At 36.5% G+C, this 19,322-nt stretch overlaps 1 protein-coding gene across 3 annotated transcripts in view; it reads right to left on the minus strand.

Moving 5' to 3' along the window:
• The window catches only part of TRDN (triadin), a 147,116-nt gene that overhangs the window by 53,939 nt on the left and 73,855 nt on the right, over positions 1 to 19,322 (minus strand). For all 3 annotated transcript variants that reach the window (XM_062186708.1, XM_062186709.1, XM_062186710.1), the window contains exons 3-4: positions 13,334 to 13,495; positions 12,246 to 12,278 (exon numbers count right to left, since the gene is read on the minus strand). In XM_062186708.1, the coding sequence (XP_062042692.1) occupies positions 12,246 to 12,278; positions 13,334 to 13,495 (195 nt within the window). The remainder of the gene's footprint in view (positions 1 to 12,245; positions 12,279 to 13,333; positions 13,496 to 19,322) is intronic.

Here is a 19,322-nt window from a genome sequence, read left to right on the forward strand (position 1 = left end):
AAATAGTATGAAGAAATAAAAAAAAAAAACTGAAAAAACAAACAGAAAAAAATGTTCCTTGACAGACAAGACAAGGGATACTCAAGTCATCCCTTCATTGAGCGTCAATTTCACTACTACAGATTTCATTTTAGGTGCTCTATTAATTCTCACAGATCAGGGAGAACATCATTTGGCAGTTGACCCTTTGGTACTGGCTCGTTTCACTAAGTATGATGTTTTCCAGATTCATCCATTTTGTTACAAATGACTGGATTTCATTTTTTCTAATTGCTATGTAATACTCCATAGTGTGCACATCCCATAATTTCTTTATCTAGTCTTCAGCTGACAGATATTTAGGTTGATTCCATATATTAGCTATTGTGAATTGAGCTGCAATAAGCATGGGGCTGCTGATAACACTTTTGTTTACCGATTCATCTCTCTTTTGTAAATTCCCAGGAGTGGGATGGCTGGGTCAAATGGTGAGTCTATATCCAGATTTCTGAGGTATCTCATATTGTCTTACAAAGTAGCTTTACCAGTTTACATTCCCAGCAACAGTGGATTAGGGTACTTTGCCCCCACATACTCTCTAGCATTTATTGTTTGTTGATTTCTGTATGAAAGCCATTCATACAGGTAAAACCTCATTGTGGTTTTCATTTGCATTTCTCTGACGACTAGTAATCCTGAACATTTTTTCATGTAACTGTTGGCCTTTTGGATTTCCTCCTTTGAAAAATGTCTGTTTAAGTCCTTTAGCCATCCCTTAACTGGGTTTTTGTTCTTGTGAAGTTTCTTGATCTCTTTATGTATTCTGGTTATTAATCCTTCATCAGTTGCATAGTTCACAAATAATTTCTCCATTCCGTCAGTTGCCTCTTCATTTTCCTGACTGTTTCTTTTGCAGTACAGAAACTTCTCAGTTTTATGTAATCCCACTTTTTAATATTGGCTTTGCCTGCCTATGCCTCTGGGGTCTTTTCCAAGGACTCATTGCCTCTGCCAATGTCTTGCAGATTTTCCCCAATGTTCTCTACCAATTTGATTGTATTGTGCAATAGATTTAGATCTTCAATCCATTTTGAGTGGATTTATGTGTAAGTTGTAAGTGAGGAGTCTTGCTTCATATTTCTGCATGTGGAAATCCAGATTTTCCAGCATGATTTGTTGAAGAGAACATCCTTGCTCCAGGGATTGGGTTTAGGTCCTTGGACAAATATAACCTAGTTGTAGATGCTTGGATTGATTTCTGGAGCTCTGATTCTGTTCCATTGGTCTATTCACCTATTTCTGTACCAGTACCAGGTTTTTTTCATTATAACTTCCTTGTAGTGTGTCTTGAAATCTGGTATTTTGATGGCTCTGTCTTTGTTTTTGTTGTTTAAGGTTGATTTAGCTATTTGAGGTCCCCTATATTTCCATATGAATTTCAATATCACTTTTTTCTATACCTGAGAATAATGTCTGGTAATTTTTTAGAAAAATTTTACTTAAAAATATAAATTTTGAAAGTACAACTTTTGGGTTATACTAGTTTTTCTCCCCATAACCACCCTTCCACTTGCAAATCACCTTATCTCCTACTCCCTCTCCCATTCTATTCTTCATTAAGATTCATTTTTAATTCTCTTTATATACAGAAGGTCTATGGTATTTTGATTAGTATGTCTTTTTTGGTATCCTCTTCTATTTCTTTCTTTAAGGTTTTGTAGTTTTCATCGTAGAGATCTTTAACGTCCTTGGTTAAGTTTATTCCAAGGTATTTGACTGTTTTTGTAGCTATTGTGAATGGGATTGATCTTAGAAGTTCTTCCTCAGCCGTGGCATTTCCTGTGTATACAAAGGCTGTTGATTTTTGTGCATTGATTTTATATCCTGCTACTTTGCCAAACTCTTCGATGAGTTCCAGTAGTCTCTTAGTAGAGTTCTTTGGGTCCCCTAAATAAAGAATCATATCATCTGCAAGCAGCGATAGTTTGACTTCTTCCTTCCCAATTTGTATCCCTTTAATTTTTTTTTCTTGCCTAATAGCTCTGGCTAAAACTTCCAGAACTATATTGAATAGCAGTGGTGAGAGTGGGCATCCCTGTCTGGTACCAGATCTCAGTGGAAATGCTTCCAACTTTTCCCCATTCAATAGGATGTTGGCCGTGGGTTTTTCATAAATTGCTTTGATTGTATTAAGGAATGTTCCTTCCATACCCAGTTTGCTTAGAGTTTTCATCATGAAAGGGTATTGTATTTTATCAAATGCTTTCTCTGTGTCTATTGAGATAATCATATGGTTTTTCTTCTGCAGTCTGTTAATGTGGTGTATCACATTGATTGTTTTGCGGACGTTGAACCATCCTTGCATACCAGGGATAAATCCCACTTGGTCTGGGTTGATGATCTTTCTGATGCATTGTTGCATTCTATTGGCCAGAATTTTATTGAGAATTTTTGCATCTATGTTCATCAGGGATATTGGTCTGTAATTCTCTTTCAATGCTGAATCTTTTTCCGGCTTAGGAATTAAGGTGATGTTGGCTTCATAGAAAGAATTTGGGAGGATTCTCTCTTTTTTGATTGTTCTGAATAGTTTGAGAAGAATTGGAGTTAGTTCTTCTTAAAATGTCTTGTAGAATTTAGCCGTGAATCCATCTGGTCCTGGGCTTTTCTTTGTTGGGAGGGCCTTTATTACTGTTTCAATTTCTGTGTCAGTTATTGGTCTGTTTAGGTTTTCTATGTCTTCCTGGCTCAATTTATGTAGGTTGTATGTGTCCAGGAATCTATCCATTTCTGATAGATTTCCCTGTTTGCTGGCATACAAGTCCTTGTAGTAATTTCTGATGATTCTTTTTATTTCTGTGGTGTCTGTTGTTACGTTTCCTTTTTCATCTCTGATTTTATTGATTTGGGTCTTTTCTCTTCTTTTTTTTTTAGTTAGATGGGCCAATGGGGTGTCAATTTTGTTTATTTTTTCAAAAAACCAGCTCCTTGTTTGGCTGATTTTTTGTAGATTTTTTGGATTCAATCCTGTTGATTTCTTCTTTGATTTTAATTATTTCTCTTCTCCTACTAGATTTGTGTCTGGTTTATTGCAGATTTTCTAGATCCTTGAGATGAATTGAAAGCTCATCTATTTGGTGCCTTTCCGATTTCTTGATGTAGGCACCTATTGATGTAAACATTCCTCTTAACACTGCTTTTGCTATATCCCATAAGTTTTGGTATGTTGTGCTGAAATCAAAAATTTTCTTGATTAGTATCTCGTTGAAACTATATATTGTTTTTGGAAGAATGGACATTTTGATGATATTGATTCTTCAAATCATGAACATAGAAAATTTTTTCCATTTTTTGTATCTTCTATTTCTTTCTTTAATGTTTTGTACTCCTCATTGCACATCTTTGAAAACCTGGTTAAATTTATTGCAAGATACTTGATTTTTTTGTAGTTATTTAAATGGAATTGATTTTAGATGCTCAATCTCAGCCTTGGCATTGTCTGTGTTTACAAAGGATGTTGATTTTTGTGTTTTCATTTTATATCCTGCTATTTTACTAAACTCTTCTATGATTTCTAATTTTCTCTTGGTGGAGTCTTTTGGATCCCCTATTAATACAATCATGTCATCTGCAAATAGGGACTTCCTCATTCCCAATTTGTAACCCTTTGATTTATTTTACGTGCCTGATGGCTCTGGCTAAAACTTCCAGGACTATATTGAATAGCAATGGTGAGAGTGGGCTTCATTTTCTGTTACCAGATCTCAGTGGGAATATTTCCAAACTTTTGCCATTCAATAGGACCACTGGCTGTGGCTTTATCATAAATTGCCTTAATTATGTTGAGTAATATTTCTTCTATATTCAATTTCCTTAGAGTTTTTATCATGAAAGAGTGTTGTGTTTTATCAAAAGCTTTCTCTTTATCTATTGAGATAATCATATGATTTTTGTTCTTCAGTTTGTTAATGTGACATATATCATTGATTTGCAAATGTTGAATCATCTCTGCTTAAATCCCACTTGGTCTGGGTGGATGATCTTTCTGATGTGTGTTGGATTCAATTGGCTAGAATTTAGTTGAAAATTTTTGCATCTAGGTTCATCAGGGAAATTGTTCTATAATTCTTCCTTTGTTGCATCTTTTTCAGGTTTAAGAATTAATTTGATGCTGGCTTCATAGAAAGAATTTGAGAGGATTCCCTCAGTTTCAACTGTTTTGAATACCTTGAGAAGAATTTGAGTTAGTTATTCCTTAAATGTCTGGGTGAATTCAGCAGTGAAGCCATCTGGTCCTGGAATTTTTTTTGTTGGGAACGTATTTATTATTGATTTTATTTCCCTCTTCGTTATTGGTCTGTTTAGGTTTTCTATGTCTTCAGAACTCAATTTTGGTACATTACATGTGTCCAGGAACCTATCCATTTCTTCCTGCTATGTTTCCTGGTTTGTTGGCATATGGTTCTTTGTAGTAATTTCTGACGATTCTTTATATTTCCGTGTTGTCTGTTGTTAGATTTATTTTTTTTAATCTCCAGTTTTATTGACTGGTCTTCTCTCTTCTTTTTTTGCTTAGCTGGGCCAATGATGTGTCTATTTAAAAAAAAAAAACACACAACTCTTTGCTCTACTGATCTTTTGTATTTTGGGAGGGTTCAGTTTTGTTGATTTCTTCTCTAATTTTAATATTTCTTTTCTCCTACTAGATTTGGGCTTGGTTTGTTGTTGTTTTTTGAGATCCTTGAAATCATTCATTTTGTGCCTTTCCAATTTCTTTATGTATTTACCAAGTGCTATAAACTTTCCTTTTAACAATGCTTTTGCTGCATCCCATAAGTTTTGATATGTTCTATTGTCACCTTCATTTGTTTCCAGAAATTTTTTTATTTCTCTTTTGATTTCATCTATGACCCACTGTTCATTGTGGAGCATGTTGTTCAGTCTCCATGTTCTAGAGATTCCTAAGTTGCTGATTTCCAGCTTCATTCCATTGTGGTCCAAGAAGATACATGGTATGATTTTGATTTTTTTTGAATTTGCTGAGACTTGGTTTATATTATAGTATGTGGTCAATCCTAGACAAAGTACCATGCACTGGTGGGAAGAAAGTATATTCTTCAACAGTAGGATCAAAAGTTCTATAGACATCTCTTAGGTCCATTTGATCTATACTGTCTATTAACTTCACTATTTCCTTGTTGATTTCCTGTCAGGTTGATCTGTCATTTTTGAAAGTAGGGTATTGAAGTCCACCATTACTATTGTATTTGAATCCATGTCTTCCTTTAGATCCCTTATTTTTTTTAAATAGCCAGGTACCCTGTAAGTAGATGTATATATGTTTATAATAGATATATCTTCCTGTTGAATTAATTTCTTAATCACTATGTAGTGCCCTTCTTTGTATCTTTTAACAGTTTTTATATTTAAGTCTATTTTATCTAATATTAGGATTGCTACATCTGCTCTTTTTTGGTTTCTGTTGGCATGGAATAACTTTTTCCATCCTTTCACTTTCAGTCTGTGTGCATCTTTGTTAATGAAATGTGTTTCTTGTAGACAGCAAATAGATGTTTTTTTCTTTTTTAATCCACTCAGCCAGTCTGTGTCTTTTAAGTGGAGAATTGAGGCCATTTACATTCAAGGTGACCAGATAAGTAATGACTTTTCCTGCCATTTTTCCAAATATATTCCTATTTTTTACTTTGAATTTCCTTTGAACTTTTACTGGGAGATCTCCTTCCTTTACCCTCTTTAGTAGGGATGAACATGTTTCTGTTTTTCTGTGTGCAGCACATACTTAAACATCTTTTGTAGGGCTGGATGATTGGTGACAAATTTTTCAATTACTGTTTGTTATAGAAGGCCTTTATTTCACCTTCATTCATAAATGCAAGCTTTTCAGGGTATAGTATTCTTATCTGACATTTTTTTCTCTTTAGACTTGATATATATCTTGCCATTCTCTCAGCCTATAGGGATTCTCATGAGAAGTCTGCTGTGAGTATAATTGGAGATCATCTGAAAGTAATCTGGTAATTCTCTCATGCAAATTTTAAAATCTTTTCTTTATGTTTTACTGTGGTGAGTTTGATTACAATGTGTCAAGGTGAAAATCTTTTCTGTCTATTGTCTATTAGGAGTTTTATGTGCTTCCTATACTTAGATGTCCCTTTACCAAATTAAGTATGTTTTCTATTATTACTTCACTAAAAATGCTTTCTAATAATTTCTTTCTTTGCACACCTTCAGGAACTCCTAGAACCCATATATTGGGCCATTTGATAGTATCCTGTAGATTCCCAACAGTGTTTTTTAGTTTTCTAATTTCCTCTTCTTGCTTTTGTTTTGACTATAATTTCCTGTGCTTTGTCTTCTCAGTCAGATATTCATTCTTCTGCTTCACTGACTCTGTTGTTAATGTTTTCCACTGCATTTTTTATTTGTTCTATTGAATTCTTCATTTCATTTTGATTTCTCTAAGATCTCAATTTCATGGGAGAAATTTTCTTTCGTGTCATGTATAGATTTCAGTAGTTCATGCATTTGCATCTGGTAACTTCTGTGTAATCTTATGATCAATTTTTTGAATCCATTTCTTGTATTTCTTCAACTTCATCATCTTTACATCTTGTATTGTTGTATTCTTTTGGGGACATTGTATCTTCTTTATTTTTGTCTTGAATTGGTATGTGTTATTCAGCATTTGTGGGGATAATCTGTTGGGTTCTTCTTTGTTTTTGTTTTTTGCTGCAGTGGATTTTATCTTTGTACTATCAAACTGTAGATAAGTGAAGTGTGTGCTTTCAGTGAACATCTAGAGGCATGTGGTGGGTGAGGCCAGGGAGGTCTGTTCAGTACTCCAGGACGAAGGGTGTATCTAAGGTGACACATCCAAGATTTGTTTGTTAAATCTCCTTTTTTTTTTTTAATTTGACAGGTAGAGTTATAGACAGAGAGAAGACAGAGAGAAAGGTCTTCCTTCCATTGGTTCACCCCTCCAAGAGCCGCTATGGCTGGCACGCTGCACCAATCCAAAGATAGGAGCCAGGTGCTTCTTCCTGGTCTCCCATGTGGGTGCAGGGCCTAAGCATTTGGGCATCCTCCACTGTCTTCCTGGGCCACAGCAGAGAGCTGGACTGGAAGAGGAGCAACCAGGACTAGAACTGGTGCCCATATGGGATGCCAGCACCACAGGCGGAGGATTAACCAAGAGAGCCATGGCGCTGGCCCTGATAAGTCTCCTTTTTTTTTTTTTTTAATTTAATTTTTTTTTTATTTTTGACAGGCAGAGTGGACAGTAGAGAGAGAGACAGAGAGAAAGGTCTTCCTTTTTGCTGTTGGTCACCCTCCAATGGCCGCCGTGGTAGGCGTGCTGCGGCCAGCGCACTGCACTGATCCGATGGCAGGAACCAGGTGCTTATCCTGGTCTCCCATGGGGTGCAGGGCCCAAGAACTTGGGCCATCCTCCACTGCACTCCCGGGCCACAGCAGAGAGCTGGCCTAGAAGAGGGGCAACCGGGACATGATCGGTGCCCTGACCGGGACTAGAACCCGGTGTGCTGGTGCCACAAGGCGGAGGATTAGCCTATTGAGCCACAGCGCCAGCTAAGTCTCCTTTTTTAATCAGAAGGGAGATTCATTCTGTTTAGCTGACCTCCTCTCCTCAAAGGAGACCAGTGCCTGAGTGCTAGCACCAGTGAGCATAATATTTCCAAAGATCACACAAAGCATCTTTGCAGTCATCAGTGTAAGCTCAGATTCCCCAGCAATATCCCTCACCAGGTAACCAGGAAGTCCTGAGTGTGTGGAGTCTCCCACAGTGACTGCCCTAAATCCCAGCCACACTGTGTGTCCTCCCACACAGACTCAGGTTCTTTTTCACAGTCCTGGCACATGAGCCTGCCACTTTCATGAGCACCTACCCCCCTGTCAGTTCTCCCCATCAGAGTCAGGAGTCTCCATTCATCTGGTTATTAGGTTCCACGAGCTGGCGCAGCTTGTACATATGTCCAAAAAGCCGCTCTATCGGCTTTTTACAGGGTGCCATTGTAAGGTGATGAGGAGAGAGAAACATGTTCCTCCTTTCTTTTTTCCTCCTCTAGTGTGGCAGGTACACTATCACCATGGGCCTTCCAGCTGGTTTCCCTCTATGCTCTTCCTACAGATTTATTCCCCTTGGCTTGTGTTGCTGCAGTCTGGTCTTACCTCACTCTCCAATGCTGGTATATAGGTTCTTGAACCTCTCTGTGGTTCCACTGTGTCCCTCTAATTTGCATGGAGTTTCCTTTGCTGTTTTCTCTCTAACTCTTCCCTGAGACTGCATTCTCTCTACTCTTTCTAAACTATCTTCTCCTATACTAGAGCAGTATCCTCCCTCCCTATGCCACCATCTTGAAAGCTCTCTCAACATCTAGAAATTTTACAGCTTTCCTTTTCCTCTTTGAATTCTTATTTTCCTTCCCTTCTTTCACAAAATCAGGAGTAATGCACTTTTATCCTGAGAAAAATGTTTTTGTTCATTATACTAATATGCTTCTCTAAATCAGAGCTTGTGACTCCAGAGTTAATAAAAAAAATGTGATCTCAAAAGTGAACAAAGGGCCGGCGCCGTGGCTCAATAGGCTAATCCTCTGCCTTGTGGCGCTGGCACACCGGGTTCTAGTCCCGGTCGGGGCACCGATCCTGTCCCGGTTGCCCCTCTTCCAGGCCAGCTCTCTGCTGTGGCCAGGGAGTGCAGTGGAGGATGGCCCAAGTGCTTGGGCCCTGCACCCCATGGGAGACCAAGAGAAGCACCTGGCTCCTGCCATCGGAACAGCGCGGTGCGCCGGCCGCAGCGCGCTACCGCGGCGGCCATTGGAGGGTGAACCAACAGCAAAAAGGAAGACCTTTCTCTCTGTCTCCCTCTACTGTCCACTCTGCCTGTCAAAAATTTAAAAAAAAAAAAAAAAGTGAACAAAGAAGGAGTCTAGAGAGGGAGGGGAGATGTGAATGAGAAGAGGGAGGGAAGGAGAAAGGGACCATCATTTTATTCTTAGAATTGTATCTATAAACTATATTGAACCTGTTAACTAAAATAATTAATAAATAAATAATTAGTGGCTTATATACTAAAATGTCTAAATTTCATATTTTGTTATGTCATATCCTCTAATAACTTAAGCATTAGATTAAAATAATATCAGAACGAAAGATGAATATATTATAGTCCATAAGTTACTATTAAACCTAAAAGTCAAGTTTTACAATATCATCTCTCTATGAAAAGAAATGTAGCATTAAAAATAGTTCATGTATCTGTAGATATTTGTGACTTGCAACCCGAATGACATATGAATCAACAGTAAGTTTGCTCTATTGTTCTAACTTTAAAGATAAAATTATCACAAGCCCTTATACATATCTATGCATACTACATATGCTATATGCATATATACACAGATCTCCACATGTATACACACCCTGATGTTATTATGGCTATGTTATGCAATTTTTTTGTCTCTTTCCAAGTAATGTGAAAATAACATAGAGAATCAACACAAAATACATTTTCAGTGAACGCTCAGTTGAGTGATTAATGCCATCTATAATTTTATTGGAAACAAAGACCCTGTCATCACTCTGAATTTATAGGAAATAAAGCAGCTCTGCTTAATGATTACTAGGTAAAGTTACTACTCTCACATGATAGTACGTTGTGTGAACAACATACTCACAAAGGGTTGACAAAATAGATATTGTGAATTGCAATAATTTTGAATAAGATGATGTTGTCAAGTGATTTTTAACTACATTATTGCTTTCAATACAGATCATCTACACCATAGAGGTGCTAGTCATTTAATTTATGAAAAGTGTTTGCCATGTAAGTTAATGTGCAAAGTGTATCTTTGAAAACCTTTTATCAAAGTCAAAATTACTTTCTGTCAAAAAAACTTCAATTTTTAAATTCAATTTAAAACATTTTCATTTTCTCTTTGGAAGAATGAGTAAGAAATTAATAAATACTTGAAAACCATAAACAATGTGAAAATATGCTATTAAAAGTAGATTAAGTATAAAATTTATTTAATAGAATAAATTTACTTTAGCAGTACATTTTAAAAATAAGGCAAACTAATATTCTATTTCAATTTATTTTATTCATACTAATATCATCATATATAGGTAAAATTTTAAGTTGTTTATGAGGCTGTCATATGATAAAAATGATATTTCTACAATGTATGTGTGAAGAGAATAACAAACTGATTTTTTGAGAATATGTAAGCAAGTTTCAAATACAAAATTCTAAAATGTTTTGTTATATATTACGAATGTTATGATAAAATTTTTAAATATATTTAATAAATAATGATATATGCATTATATATTCATATATGGATGCAATTTGAGACCATTATGTTTAGTGAAATAAGCCAGTCCCAAAAAGAAAAATATCATGCTTCCCCCAATTTGTGGTAACTAATATACGGAGTACAAAAACATTTAATATATAGTGATAAATTTGACATTTTAAGATTTGATGATTGTTTACATTCTTTGTCTATTCCCTCAGGAACAGTGGCTTTTCTACTTACAACTTGTTTAATTCTTTATTTAATAAAGGGTTAATATTGTGATTATAAAGTAAATAGAAAGAATGTCATTGCAAAAACTGAAAGAAAAATAAGAAAGGAAGGAGGAGGAAGGATGGGAGTAAAGGAGGCTGGGATGGTAGGATGTGAACTATCATTGTTAATAACTATATATATGAAATAAATGCATTTTTGTTGTTTACATAATTTTAAAGATTTATTTATTTGAATGGCAGAGATACAGTGAGAAGAAGAGACAGAGAGAGATCTTCCATCTGTTGGTTCTCTCCCCAAATGACCACAATGGCCAGGGCTGGGCCAGGCTGAAGCCAGGAGTCAGGCACTTCTTACAGGGAGCTGGATGGAAAGTGGAGCAACTAGGACTTGAACTGGTAACTATATGGGATGCCAACACTACAAGAGGAAGATTAACCCACTAAACCACAGTGCCAGCCCCATCCTTAATATAAATTTTTAAAATTAATTTAATAAGTTTATCCATTTTAATGATCTCTTTTATAATTAGTAATCCAACTCAGAGATTGGTAAACTGGACAACTATTCCACATCAAATTAGAATCATAAATTCCATCCACATATAATAAGCAGGCAAAATTTTTATTTTAGTAATAGTAACAATAACTGGACAATTTTAATTGCATTTAAATAAAGTGAAGCTGACATTTTAAATGCATTTAAATAAAGTGAAGCTGACACAGGGCAATTGAATAAAAAAAGTTATAACATGGTAATTTAGGTAATATAAATGGCTAAATATTAGTGTTATTAATTGGAAAGAGCATCAGGGTACATTTTTTTTTCTGCCAAAGGCCATTTGGAAATTTATAACATCGTTTGCAAACCATACAAAATTATCATTAAAATTACCCTGCTATAGATTTGCTGAATTCTTAGTCCCACCACCAGCTGCTTTGATTAGGTCAGACCTAATGATTTTGTGGGTCTTACTTGGCACGTGTGTCAGACATCCCCATCTTCTGAATGGATGAAAATTAGGTATTTTAAGAAGTGATCATTCTATATTACAAAAATGATTACTTATAAAAATGTATAAAATAAACCATAATGAGATAGGAACAAGCTCATAGAATATCTTCCTTGTTAATGATATTGGAAGAAAACTTTAAATACATAATGTGTATTAGAAATGGTGTGTAAAATAATACATATAACTGCATAAGATAGGCTCATAATAAAAGTATAACAAGTATAACTAAATATAGCTCCTACTAGTAAGAAGAAGAAAACACTTTTTTTAATTTAAATACCCACTTTTCAACATAAATGTCAAAAAGGACAAACATAAAATTTTAAATTTATAAAGCCAGCTGTGAAGAGACTAAAGATCATAGGTATCATCATTTTCTGCCTAATCATGCCTAATATTATAAAATTCTGCCCTCATTACTGAAATTCCAATTCAAATTGCTCAATGAATGGACGGATTCACACAAATCCACCAAAGAAAGTATTGATTAAATAATGAACTGATAAATGGTGACATTAACTTCATCAAAAGTAACGAAATCTTTTTTTTTTACTGTAAATTTTGACCTTGTCATTGAAAAAAAAAAAAAAAAGATGGCAACTCGGGTGAAATACATTGGGGTTATGCTAAAAATCAATAAGGAATCTACATTTTTATTTTCAAAAGTGTAAATAACCAACCTTTTCTTTTCAAGGGAGGCTCTTCTATTTCTCCTAAACCAAGACAAAAACGGTAAATTAGAAAAGTTTTTGGCATAGTATAATAAGGCTCCATTATTTTCCCATTTATTACTGCTCATATTATAAAACCTATTAAATTTCACAATCATATCCTTATGTTAATTTGGTTCCTAAATTCTAGTTGTTAAACATAAACTTTGTTTATGTACATTTGAGATAGTTTCATTTTTATGCGTTCAATAAAATTGTGGCCATGATCCAAATTCTACATTATAGGTCATACATCATGTTCATCTCAGTTCTTTATTGTTAATCTTGACCTCTCACTGGGGTCAAAACAAACATAAATTAGACAACGGTATAAAGGGGCTTTACTAATAAGAGTTTTCCTGGTAGCCAATGCTGACTACGTGATTTCAGATGATTAATACTGACCCTGAAAAATGTCATCTGAAAGACAGAATCACAATGTTTTGTTATTTTCACATTCATTCAATGGCAGTATTTGTGTAGCTTGAATCTGCTCGTTTCCTTTATTCATTAATATATATGAGAGACCATATGACTGGGTTATTGTTTCAACATTTGGGATCTGTCATTTCATTCTACATACCCAATGCTTTGGTTTAATACATTGTCTCTTTTGTTTGTGCATTTAGTAAGCTTGCTTTCTACTATTTGACTATGAATATGACTTATACATATAAAACATTAATATATATTTTTGGCTTTACTGTTTTATTTCAATTTTCCTAGAACTAAATCTGAAAAATAGCTACTATTTTTCCCCAATAAAGGATGTAAATAAGAATGCCTATTGTGGGTTTATAGTAGTACATAATTGGGCTCTTTCTACTATAATGTTATCTTAATGGTAGCATTTAATTTTGTCATCTGCATCATTATGGTAAATAAACTATAAGATGAAATCTAAATAGAGACCAAATTACTGCATTTAGTGAGCTGTTGATATTCCTTTAGCATCCAGAAATCTATTCATTTTGGTACTCATTTGGATTCTTAAACAGCAATTGTAATAGCTATATATTATTAGCTCTAGCAGTTACATGTATTTCTATAGTCTGTACCTTTATCAGTGTCCTCATCCCCTTCATCATCTTCTTCATCACCGTCAGATGAGATGATGTCAGACAACAAAGAAAAGAAGCCATAGATCCAGTCCGTGGTTTCCTCCACAGCATCATGCACAAGTTTTAGAGGATCTGAGCCCATCTTGGCAATAGAGCTTGCTAAAAGTAATGAAAACCAAAGAAAAGGCTTGCAATAATTCCCAAAGAACCAAAGAAAAGCTGATTTTCCTGAGTCCTTATTTTGGCACAATAAATATCAATTTCAGGAACTGAAATATCACTTTTTTTGCTCATAAATGATATCCTGCCATAGTTTGAATGTATATGCCACTGAAAGTCAAAATTATTGGATAGCTCTGGTCCCAAACTTTGGGAATTGCCAAGGAATTTGCTTTTTAGAAGTTTGAAATTCAAGTAAGTATTCAATACAAGGAAAAATTAGGATAGTTTATGTTTATTACCCAAATTGAAAATAAATACTATGTTATGGATGTTCAGGAATGGAACATATTTTACTGGACAGCATCATGGAGAAAATAATTTTCTAAATTTGAGAACTTTTTTTTTTTTTTTTGACAGGCAGAGTGGATAGTGAGAGAGAGAGAGAGAGACAGAGAGAAAGGTTTTCCTTTTTGCCGTTGGTTCACCCTCCAATGGCCGCCGCTGCCGGCGCGCTGCGGCTGGCGCACCGCTCTGATCCGAAGCCAGGAGCCAGGTGCTTCTCCTGGTCTCCCATGAGGTGCAGGGTCCAAGCACTTGGGCCATCCTCCACTGCACTCCTGGGCCACAGCAGAGAGCTGGCCTGGAAGAGAGGCAACCGGGACAGAATCTGGTGCCCCGACTGGGACTAGAACCCAGTGTGCCGGCGCCACAAGGACATTAAAGTCTCAAAATTATCTAAAATAGATATGTCTAAATTAAGACGGACAGACAGTTTATAATTTGTGATATATCAGGAAAAATCTGTAATAGGAAAGTGATCATATCAAGTTCAAGTTAGATGAATTAGGCTTATCCTTATTAAATATCCCAGAACCTCCAAGTAAAATTATATCAACTTCTAATAATTTCAATGGATAGAAGTATCAAAACCTACCCAATAAAATTTATACATCTTTTGGTTTTACATCCAAGGAAACATGAAATGTTTGTGTAATGAAATAGAAATGCAAGAAAATAAGATTAGTTTTCAAATGTGTTTTCTCCTAATTTTATGAAAATCATTCTGAAGAAAAAGATAATAGCCTTCAGTTCCAATTGATAGAAAAATCTATCTAGAAATATAGTATAAAATACACCTGGTTATTCACCAATCTGTAATTAAATTTCAGAGTTATGTTTTTCTTCATTTTATAAAACTGTTTTAGGATTTCAGAGAAACTTTTTCCTTTGATATATTTAAGAGACAAGAATTATAACAATGTATTATATTATCTAAAGGTTAGGTATTACAAAATTAGGCTTTTACTCTGATTCAGATAGGAAGTCATTGAAAGGTTTGAGCTGAGGAATGAACTAATTTGATTTCTGAAACTTCTGTTGTTGTGTTGAGGATTAAAAGAATGCCAGTCAGGAAATGGGAAGACAGTCAGGAGCCAACTGTTATAATTAGGAAGAAAGGTGATAGTGATTTCTATCAGAGTTGTAACCATGTATGTGTTCAGATTTTGAATTTCTTTCAAGGATAGAATTAATATTATATGCTTTCAGTATGATCATTGGGTGTGAGAAAAGTCCAAAATCCAGGAGAAATTCAAGACTTTGTGATAAACTAGAGCAATGGAAATGGGGAGAGGGGTGCTGGGAAGTGGAAAGAATCTCAGGTTTTGTTGGGGGCAATAGAGTAGAAAAGTAGTTGATTTTGCACTTTTCAAACTTTCCTGTTAGTCTCCAAATGGGGAGGTAGATATTTGTGTAGCTCAAAATGATGTACAAAACAGAAGTTCTACCTGAAGATAGAAATTTGGGAGTTCTATAAAGAAGGGAAAATATTCAAAACCACAATACTAAATGAGATCACCAAGAGATTGCACCAGGAACACTTCAACATGTAGAAGAGAAAAAGATATGTCAGGAAGATGAGAGGCCAGCTATTGATTCTGAGAAAGAGAAATGAACAAGAGAGCAAAAACAAGAGGGAGGGGGAGCCAAGACACTGTAATGCACTGCACTTCAAGTAAAAAATAATTTAAAGGAGAACAGAGTGACCAACCAGCAAATGCTCTCTGTAGGTCAAATAAGATGGAAACCAAGAATGGAACTTTGGATTTAATGAGGATGTCATTGATGACCTTGAAAGAGCAGTTTCAGTGGAGTGCATCCAAGGCTAAATGGAAAAATATGGATACATTGAGTATAATTTATTGTAAATGATATAGATAGGGTAATATTTTAAGAGGGACTGATATTATGGTAGAATTTTTTGTTGTTAGTAAAAGCACTGTAGTTAAAAAGAGAAGAATATTCCAAAGTTTACAGTGATGAGTGATGTCCCCTAGAGAGGAAAAGAAGCCTGATATAAGAGAGTTGTGGGAGAAATTTTTTATTTTGTCTTCCACTCTAGGAGATCATGGAGCACACAGACTGTTCAATGACCCCAAGTTATAAAATGCAGATATCAGGAAGCCTGCCTCTATGATTAATTGATAATGTGCCTTCACTCTCTCTTCTTTATGTTACTGCATACCACGGAGTTCTGTGTAAAACAGAAATGGGGGTCTATGATGAAATTAATCCTTAGGGAAAGAAAATGAAATGCAATTTTATAATTGCCATTGCAAATTTAAAAAGAGGCATATGTAAAGAACTGTATCTTACTGGTACCATTAAAGACATTTTTAGCACCGGCATCTTTTATGTCAAGTGCCGGAATACTGCAAATGGGATTTTTATGATTGGAATAGATTGAGAGCATTTCCTTATTTCCCTTCTTTCTATGAAGAACTTAACGATAAAATCCAGTAAAATAGATAACAGTTTAACCCTCCCTTTGCTTAAATGAACTCCATGTATTTTGCAGACAGATGGACATTGTGAAGCTTTAAAATAATCAAATTAGGCTATTGTTCTGACGTCAATGCTGCTGAATTGAGACCTGCTTCTAATTTTCAGACACACACACACACACATTTAAATAAGACAGCAGTCCTGAAATTTTTCCACCTCTATCTTTCAGATATCACATAAAAATCATGTCTATGGAAAAATATTCTACAATATAACTAATATTGTGTCGATGTCTTGTTCTTAAAGAGATACATAATTGTACAAGTGAGTTTTCCAAAAGTTCATTGAAAAGGAATATTATAAAACACTACATAAATTTCAAAAAAAATTTGCACAAAATAAACTAATCTTTAAATCCATCTTCCCACAAAACTTTTAAATCACTTTGTACTTTCTTACTTCTCATGTTTCCACAAATTCCACTACATACACAACAGTCAGTATCAGTATAAAAATAACAGTACCAGGGCCGGCACTATGGCATAGCAGATAAAGTTACAACCTGCAGTGCTGGCATCCCACATGTACATCAGTTAGAGACAGGGCTGCTCCACTTCTGATCCAACTCTCTGCTGTGGCCTCAGAAAATAGAAGATGGAGTAAGTCCTTGGGCACCTGCACCAATGTGGGAGACCCAAAGGAAGCTCTTGGTTCCTGGCTTCAGACTGGTGCAGCATTGGCCATTGCGGCCATTTGAGGAGTGAACCAGCGAATGGAAAACCTCTCTCTCTCTCTCTCTCTCTCTCTCTCTCTGCCTCTCTGTAACTCTGCCTTTCAAATAATAAATAAATAAATCATAAAAAATAACAGTACCCAAACACCATTTTTAGAACTTTACAAATTATAAGTCACTTTATTTTCTCAATAACCCAGTGAAATAAGTGTGTAACTTTATCAGCTTCTTAAGCATAGGAAATCTAGGCACAAAAATTTTTAAAAGATGCTAAAGTTTAGATTGCTAAGAAATGCTGGAGCCAGATTTCATACCCATCTTTAGGCCTGCAGAGCAAAGTTACTATGCCTCATTCTGTCAAATGAACAAAAATATAAAGTCAGCATTAATTTTAGGTTAAGATTTTGGATGCACATTTCGGGCCGGCGCTGTGGCTCATTTGGTTAATCCTCCGCTTGCAGTGCCGGCATCCGGTATGGGCACCAGGTTCTAGACCCGGGCACCAGGTTCTAGACCCGGTTGCTCCTTTTCCAGTCCAGCTCTCTGCTGTGGTCCGGGAAAGCAGTGGAGGATGGCCCAGGTGCTTGCGCTCCTGCACCCACATGGGAGACCAGGAAGAACCACCTGGCTCCTGGCTTCGGAACAGCACAATGCCGGCCATAGCGGCCATTTGGGGGATGAACCATTGGAAGGAAGACCTTTCTCTCTGTCTCTCTCTCTCACTATCTATATCTCTACCTGTCAAATAAAAAAAAAAATTTTTGGATGCACAGTCTGCAGGAGGCCTTACTCTTTTTTTATTTAAAAAAATGTTTTTAGGCCAGCGCCCTGGCTTAACAGGCTAATCCTCTGCCTTGTGGCGCCGGCACACCAGGTTCTAGTACCGGTCGGGGTGCCGGATTCTGTCCCAGTTGCCCCTCTTCCAGGCCAGCTCTCTGCTATGGCCCGGGAAGGCAGTGGAGGATGGCCCAAGTGCTTGGGCCCTGCACCCGCATGGGAGACCAGGAGAAGCACCTGGGTCCTGGTTTCGGATCAGCGAGATGCGCCGGCCGCAGCGGCCATTGGAGGGTGAACCAACGGCAAAGGAAGACCTTTCTCTCTGTCTTTCTCTCTCTCACTATCCACTCTGTCTGTCAAAAAAAATTTTTTTTTAAATGTTTTTAAGATTTACTTTGGGGCCTGCACTGTGGCATAGAAGGTTAAGCCACCACTTATAGCGTCAGCATCCCATATAAGTGCCAGTTCATGTCCAGATGTTCCACTTCAGAACCAGATCCCTGCTAATGTTCCTAGGAAAGCAGTGGAGGAGAGCCCCCAAGTTCTTGTGCTCTGCACTCATGTGGGAAATCAGGAAGACACCCCTGGCTCCTAGCTTCAGCCTGGCACAGGTCTGTCGTTGTGGCCCTTAGGAGAGTGAACCAGCATTGCAAATGGCAGTTTTATCCACTTTGCCACAACACCGGCCCCTTCTTGATCTTAAAAAGGACGAGATTTTTGTTGCATGAGAACATAAAGGCTAGATTTGCTGAAGTTATCTTATATTCACGAATATAATAGCTAACACATTGAGAAAGATAAAACTGAAAAAAATTGAGTCTGTGATGGCGTTGCTGGTGCATTTAAATATTCAATCTTGTAACCACTCTATTTTCAGCTTTCCTGCTATTTGAAATCAGGCATGTTTCTCACTGTTCATATCACTCTTAATTGTATCATGTTTCTTATAGAAAATTATATTACTTTGGCCGGTGCCGTGGCTCACTTGGTTAATCCTCCACCTGTGGCACCGGCATCCCATATGGGGGACGGGTTCTAGTCCCGGTTGCTCCTCTTCCAGTCCAGCTCTCTGCTGTGGCCCGGGAAGGCAGTGGAGGATGGCCCAAGTGCTTGGGCCCCTGCACCCACATGGGAGACCAGGAAGAACCACTTGGCTCCTGGCTTCGGATAGCGCAGCACCGGCTGTCAGGGCCATTTGGGAAGTGAACCAATGGAAGGAAGACTTTTCTCTCTGTCTCTCCCTCTCACTGTCTATAACTCTACCTGTCATTTAAAAAAAAAAAAAAGAAAAGAAAAAAAAATTATATTACTCCATGCAGGGGGAACTACCTTCAGCTACCTATGGTCAGCAATTGGATTCTTGCTACATAGGAAAGAATGCAAGAGAGGAAAGAAAGGTCAAGAAAGTTTTAAAGTTTTATTCCTCCTCTTTTTTGAAACCAAATGGTACACATAACAAAATTTCTAAATGATTGTGCAGGAAGTTAAGTTAGACAGTTTTTCTGCTCTTTATCTAAAGAATCAAGTCTG

Source organism: Lepus europaeus, chromosome 3 (genome assembly GCF_033115175.1).
Source record: "Lepus europaeus isolate LE1 chromosome 3, mLepTim1.pri, whole genome shotgun sequence".
Taxonomy (NCBI): domain Eukaryota; kingdom Metazoa; phylum Chordata; class Mammalia; order Lagomorpha; family Leporidae; genus Lepus; species Lepus europaeus.